Source organism: Babylonia areolata, chromosome 1 (assembly GCF_041734735.1).
Source record: "Babylonia areolata isolate BAREFJ2019XMU chromosome 1, ASM4173473v1, whole genome shotgun sequence".
Taxonomy (NCBI): Eukaryota; Metazoa; Mollusca; class Gastropoda; order Neogastropoda; family Buccinidae; genus Babylonia; species Babylonia areolata.
In genome coordinates, this window is record NC_134876.1 from 63,061,809 (window position 1) to 63,069,308 (window position 7,500).

Here is a 7,500-nt window from a genome sequence, read left to right on the forward strand (position 1 = left end):
CACAGACACACACACACACACACACACACACACACACACACACACAAAATTCGAAACGAAGATTGCCGAGCTGACGTGTTCACCAAGTAGTGAACAAACCCATTGCAGTCCATGACGATGTTCACACAACGACCAGCCATCGAAACAACCTGACACACACACACACGACCGTCCACAAGCCTCACTCAGTGTTGGACGTTACAGAAGGGCAGGCGTCACCTAATTACCCAGACACCCCTAACGTAGACGTAATGGGCATTCCTCCAGAAATGATAAAGAGACATGAGATGCTGCAGTTGGCTGCCCTGGCCCCACCACCACCACCACCACCACCACGGCCTGTTAGTTCGGTCAATGAAATTCCTCCTCCTTCCAAGTCCTACTACACCCAACGCGCACAGGGAAGGGGTGATCACCACCACCACCACCAACCACTAACCTCAACGATTTCAACAACAACATCAGCAGCAGCAGCAGCAGCAACAACACTCACGTGAACGCCGATGTCGCTTTGCCATCATGATGCTTCTCAATCAGTCGCAGAATCCCAGTAAGTATCATCGTCATGGTCACAAAAACACACTCACACAAACACACACCAGTTCTCACTCTAACGGTTCCACAGTTCCATTCAACAGATTTGAATCGCGGAAAGGAAGAGAGCCAGAAAAATACTGCGTCATAAAAAATGTAAAAAAAAAAAAAATCCACAGCAGTCGCGGCACAGAAGCCGACTTTTGGCTCACGCTGGCGGCTCGTGGCGCCTCGAGTGGCAAGTGTGGGAGGAGGGAGAATGGAAGGAACAAGGTCTGGCACCGGTTCTATACTACTACCCACGCACCGCTAGCTAGCAGAGATCTCACACTGCGGAGTCAGTCCCGCTGCTGCCTGCATGCCTGTGCGGCAAAATCGTATGGGTGATTCCTCTGGTGCACACTCAGTCAGTGCTTTGGCCAGGCGGCTGCTTGCTCTCTCAATGTCCGCGGGCACCTGCATTGCTAATCAGTTGATCGTGCTAAAGACTGTTGGCTTCTGAAGTAGTAGGTAATCTGGTAATCATACCAAAACACTATTTCTATTTCCCGGCACTGTTTTCTCCACCTTTTTAGTTGCGTACCTTCCCCGGCTTCCGGTCCTGCTGCATTAATTCTTATACCAATTACCCTTGGGGTTTTGGGGTTTTTTTGTTGTTGCACTATGCGCAACGGGACCGTTCTTACAGACAGCGCAGAAGAGATACACCAACTCAAATACACACAGAGCTTATTCCGGCACAGATTATGATCACTGATAATAGCTGTTATCACTGGCACATAAACTGGGTTTTTTCCGCATCATTTGTGCACTGGTGACTCCAACCTGACATTTCAAAAGGCATTTTGAAATCATCAGATGTCCCACCATCAACAACTCTGTGACACAGCGGCGAATGATAGACTGATGACGACTATGGAGGATCATTGTGGCGATGATGATGATGATGATGATGATGATGAGTTGATCAGTCGCGCTGATAAACATAGGCGATATACAGCTAGTGTAGAAATAATGTGTGCATGTACTATGTATGTCATTTTCGTTCGTTTCGATACTGTGTGTTTTACTACTGAAACACACACACACACACACACACACACAGTCACATACACACACGCGCGCGCACGCACGACGCACTGATGCACTGGCACTATGACACACACACATACACCCCCCCACCCCCCCCCCCCGACCCCCCGATCAGCAAGATCTAAGATTACTACTCCCTTTTGTGCATGTCTGGGATATAAAAAAAAAAAATGAGGATGAAGAAAAGGCAAAAGGAAAAAATGCAAGAGAAAATACAAGGAGGAAAAGAAAAAGAAAAAAAAAGGGAAGGAAGAAAGAAAGAAACGAATGACGCTCACACCAAAGATCCTCAGTTCCACTGATGATACCAGAGCACGTCCGACAGGTTATTAAAATACAGTAAATACCCAACATACACCAGCAGCCCCAGAAAACGGAATGCGGAGACCTAAAAAGCGGGACGAATGGGGGGGTGAAAAAAAGGCAAACACGAAAAAAGCAAACACACACAAAAAAAAAAATTACAACTGATCGGCAACAGAAACGACAGCTCGTTAAATTTGCAGCGCCCTTTTGCTGTCCGGCCGCGGCGGTACGGACGGACTCTTATCAATCAAGTGAATCTCTCGTCACCTCGGAAACAAAACTGGAAAACGACACTCACACTACTGTCTCCATTCGGGCCCCTCCACGGATGCATGCTTGACTGACGACCACGGAACAGAGGATCCGACATTCCTCCGGTTGGTTTCGTTTTCGGTAGTGTACCGGAATGTCAGTGGTGGAGATGACCTGACCATCCGACGAAGAGGAATTCTGAAGCTCAGCCGGCGGGGTCACGACAGCCGGGGTCACAACAGCCGGAAGACTGAGATGGGAATCTTTGGCGGGGGGGTGTCACGTGCATGTGGTTTCACTTCCTCTGTGTGTGTGTGTGTGTGTGTGTGTGTGTGTGTGTGCCCTTCGGGTGTGCTTGCTACCTCAACCTCACTGAGTCCTGTAGCCAGGCATCCGGGCGACTGATCGACCTTTTCCTATACTTCCTCAGCCCCCTCCCTGCCCCCCGCTTACCCCCCTACCCCCAATCGTTCCCTCTGTGTGTGTGCGTGCGTGCGTGCGTGCGCGCGTACGTGTGTTTATGTCTTTGTGTGTATGCAAGGTGTGTGTGTGTGTGTGCCGGTGTGTGTGTGTGACGATGTGTGTGTGACGATGTGTGTGTGTGTGTATGTGTGTGTGACGATGTGTGTGTGTGTATGTATGTGTGTGTGTATGTATGTGTGCGTGTGTGTGTGTGTGTGCGTGCGTGCACTGATGCGTGCGTGTGGGTGTTTGTATGAGTGTTTGTGTGCGTGTGTATGTGAGCGCGCGCGCACCTGTGTGTGTGTGTGTGTGTGTGTGTGCATGTCCGTGTGGCCGCGGTGCGTTTGCACGTGAGTGCGCGCATGCGTTCATCAGTGTGTATGAGCGCACGTGCATGTGTATGTGTGTGTTTGTATGTGTGTTGAGTGGGATGGAGAAGTGGGTCATGAAGCACGAGAAGACCAGCCCTTGTACCGCGATCTCTCCCTCACCGTTCTGCAACAATTAGTGCTCTGAGCCAGCCAGTGTCCCCCGTCCCAGCTTCTCTGGTGGGCAACTTTTCTCGTAGTTCATCATGGAACCAGCTGGCTCAACTTCGCCGGTCAGCTTCCATGTCTTTCAATAAGCTGGCATCTAAGTTAGCAAAGCAGCCTGTAAGCAGTCTGTGACTGAGGCAAGTACATACACCCGCACAATTACAGGAACATACACTGACACACGCCGCGCGCCCGCGCGCATACGCACACCATCACCTTTCCCTCCACCCAAACAAAAAGATCGTGAAATATCACATAATAACAGAAAATCAAACAAACCAACAAACAAACAAAAAAGACATTAAACGAAAGCATTACGTACTTCTGCTGATACATAACAAAAGAAGACAGACAGAAATCACGCACGCACACACACACGCACCGGCACACACACACACACACACACGCACACACACACACACGCACACACACACACACACACAAACACAACACAAAAAGACACACAGAGTCTCTCTGTAGCTGTAACGCACGTGACACCCCAACAACACCTCCACTGACAGACAAAAAAAAAAAAAAAAAAAAAAAAAAAACAACCCCACAAACTCACCGTGTAACACATCTTCAAGCAACAGCGCACCTCCTGAAATTTCTTCACGCAACACTGCCACCACTGATCCCCTTTGTCCATCACACTCAGACAGCTTTGTTCAGCCATTTTCCCTTGTCCTCTACCTCCTCCTCTACCTCCTCCGCCTCCTCCTCCAATCATACAGTCCACACTTTTATCGATTCTGTGGCGGCGGCTACCGTCTCCCTCCCACGCGGAACACACATTGCGACATCAAGTTCAAATAAAAGAATAATAATATAAACCGCGAGAGAAATAAAAAGCGGTTTATAATATAAAAAAAAAATTAAAAATCGTCAGCAAAGACCAGTGTCGCTGGCTGGATTAGTTAGAAACACTGACGCGGGTAATCGCAGAATAATCAGCCTGGGTCCTCTCGAACTTCTGTTCATCTGAGTCTTCCTCCACTTGGGGTGGACAAGAATTGTTGTTCCATCACTTGACTTATCTATTGATAGAAGTCACAAGGAAAGCTGTGTAAAAAAAAAAAAGAAATGACGAGGATTTGATTGGGTTAAGCTGTATAAAAAAAAAATAGAAATGATAAGGAAATGAGCAAGTTAACTGTATAAATAGAACTGACAAGGAAATGGGTGAGTTAGCTGTATTGAAATGGCAAGGAAATGAGTGAGCGTGCTGTATATATACCACTACTGACGCTACTGGTGTTTCCAAAACGAATGGAGAACTGACGACAGGAACAAAAACAATGGGCTCTTAAAAAGGCGTTTCAAAAGGAAAACGAAAAAAAAAAAGAAAGAAAAAATTCCCCTACAGAATTTAGGTAAACGCGTGTACAAGGGAAGTAGTGAACACACACTGGCACGAGTTGTTAACTCTGTAATGGATGGGTCCCTTTTAATTGAACCATGTCTTCATTAGGATCGTATTATATGTGTGTATCTGTGTGTCGGCGTGTGTATGCGTGCGCGCGCGTGTTAGAGGGTATGTGTAAGAGTATATGTATGTGTGCGTGTGTGCACGGCGCGCGCGCAAGCACAAATAAGAAATTCAGACAATGTGTGTTCATCCGTGTGCACTTATTCGTGCACGAGCGTACACACATGCGTGTTTTAACTGAAACAGCAATGCACGACCAAACCAAAATATGCCACACGCAGGTTTAAAAAAGGTTAATAAAGAAAACACACAAATTCGCCTTTGATTCCTCAAAACGTGGCGAGGTGGCGAGTGGCGGGGAGCGCAGTAGTGGCCAGTGGTCAGTGGCGGCTGGGTGAGGTGACCAGTGTCCAGAGAGCAGGAAAGCTGTGTGGCACCAAGGCCAACAGTCTGGTCACTCACTGCGTGCTGCTGACCGGTCAACGGCCTTGCCTCCAACGTTAACCCCTTCACTGCAGAACCATGGTGAAACGAGAGGCCTGAATTTTGGAAGCGCGGCAAACGGAATGCATCAGCGTTGGACTTTCGATCTGAGGGTTCCGGCTTCGAATCCCCGGTCACAGCGCCTGGCGGGTACAGGGTGGGGTTGTTTTGGTGTCCCCCCCCCCCCCTCCGACCTCCCAGGTCAACAGATGTGCAGACCTTACTTGTGTGTCTGAACTTCCTTAGTGTGTGTACGCATGCAGAAGATCAAATACGCACGTTAAAGAACCCGTAACCCATGTCAGCGTTCGGTGGGTAATGGAAACAAGGACATACCCGGCATGCACCCTCACCACCCCCATCCCCGCTCTCGAAATCGGAGTATGACTGCCTATATTGTGGCGATAAAAACGGTCATACACGTTAAAAAAAAAAAAAAAAAAAAAAAAAAAACACTCGTGTACATACACGTGTGAACATAGGAGTCGCAGCTCACAGACGAAGAACGATGAAAGTGCGGTCACTATTTTCTGTGTACTTATCAACGGTGTGAGTTGGTTTTTTTTGTTTGTTTGTTTGTTTGTTTGTTTGTTTTATTTTGATTGATTGATATGGATACTTATGTAGCGCCTATCCTCGGTCGGAGACCAGGTGCTGAGCGCTTCACAAACACGGGGTCATTTGCACAACCTGGGTAGAGCCGACTGACGGCTGCCACTGGGCGCTCATCTGCCGAACAAAAGAAATGCAATCCTCCCCCAAAAAAGTGCAGTTATGAATGACTGCCGGTAATGCAATTATACCAAGAATGACGACTTGACATCCTGACAGGTATAAGCTCTGTCTTATCTCATGCCCATGAAGTGACAGCCCCTTCACGAAGAACAAGGCCTAGTCGTCAGCAGCAGTTGGAGGGTTAATTGATAAACGTGACGACTGTCACCGAAGTCGCCTGCTGACGAATGCTGCAGCTGTTGACTGTCTTGCAGACAGAGCAAGTGACACCAACGCTGTCTTTCTCTCTCGACTACCACGACCACATCGAATTGGTTTTGGAGCGCGTATGTGTGTGTGAGAGAGAGCGTGGGGCGTGTGCATGTATGCATGTCTTTGTGGTCGTGTGTGTGCGTGTATGTGTGTGTGTGTGTGTGTGTGCGCGCGCGCGCGATTAATCACGTGTGCAATCTGTTCTCTGTGTGTGTGTGTGTGTGTGTGTGTGTGTGTGTGCGCGCGCGCGCGCGCGCGTCCGTGCGTTTAAAGTATGCGCACGTACACGCAGTCGTGCAAACAGGCAATCAATGTGCATGACTGATAGCAAGTGTGCGTCCATGTTCGAGCGCGTGCCGCGCACGTGAGCGCGCGCGTTTGTGTGTGCACGTGTTTTACAGACGAGGTGCGCTTTCGTGTTTGTGTACGAGGTACTCTGCAGAGACAAACACTTAAGCTGCCTTGGCAGTGAACTGACACCTACAAAACGCCCACTTAAAGATCAATAAACCGTTGTCAGGTCGGTGTCGCTGTACATCGCCATCTTGACGCTGCTGTAGTGGTCAGTCTGGGCTTTTGTCTTGCTTTCAGTTACTTTTTGTCGGTTGTTTGGTTGTTGTTGTTTGCTTTTTTGTTTGTTTTTGTTTTTGTTTTGTCCTTTTTTGGGTGTGGGAGGGTGGGGAGAGGGGTTACAATTCGTGTTCATTCGCCTGTCTCTGTGCACGTGCTGTTCTATTTTGCATTGGGTTTGTTGTTGTTGTTGTTGCTTGTTGTTGTTTTTTTTGGGGGGTGGGGTGGGGTTTACAGTTCGTCATTCGCCTGTCCCTATGCACGTACTGTTCTATTTTGCATTGTTTGTTGTGTGTGTGTGTGTGTGTGTGTGTGTGTGTGTGTGTGTGTGTGTTTTGTTTTGTTTTGTTCTTTTGTTGCTCTGTTTCCCAAAGAAAACAAACAAAGAAAAACAAACAGCTACATTGGAACTAAAATGAAAAGCAGACATGGCTCTTGATTTGAAAATTAGTGCGAGCGGCAATACTACCAAATAACTGTATGTGCACCACTGAATAAAGTCTGAAAAAAACAAACAAAAAAAAACAACAACCCACGGTCTGGCAAAATCAAGCACAAAAAATCCGAACTACAATACGATGAAATTTTTTTTTAAAGAAAAAAAAAGCAAGCTTGCTTTGCTTAAACCTTCGCAAAAACCGCAACAATTTTCAGTTGTTGTTGTTGTTGTTTTCTTTTGTTTTAGTTTTTGTTTTTTGCGCACGCACACACCTAAGACACCTGTTCCAAACTAAAACAAATGAAAGGTGACAAAGTACAAAAAACAAAACAAAAAACAAAACTTCGACCACACCCAAAGTTTACCAAAAACAACAACATCATCATCATCATCATCTTGCCGCGTAGGTG

The 7,500-nt window shown here is 47.4% G+C and overlaps 1 protein-coding gene across 6 annotated transcripts in view; it reads right to left on the reverse strand.

Annotated features, from left to right (window-relative positions):
• Nucleotides 1-7,500, reverse strand: part of LOC143285272 (ras-GEF domain-containing family member 1B-like) — a 199,214-nt gene that overhangs the window by 44,165 nt on the left and 147,549 nt on the right. Inside the window, exon 2 of one of the 6 annotated variants that reach the window (XM_076592542.1) lies at nucleotides 3,751-4,219. The exons of 3 other annotated variants lie outside the window; for them this stretch is intronic. In XM_076592542.1, coding sequence (XP_076448657.1) covers nucleotides 3,751-3,912 — 162 coding nt within the window. In that variant the 5' untranslated portion in view covers nucleotides 3,913-4,219. Of the gene's footprint in view, nucleotides 1-3,750; nucleotides 4,236-7,500 lie in introns of those variants that run through there. 2 more of the 6 variants (XM_076592549.1, XM_076592556.1) reach the window with 2 other exon arrangements.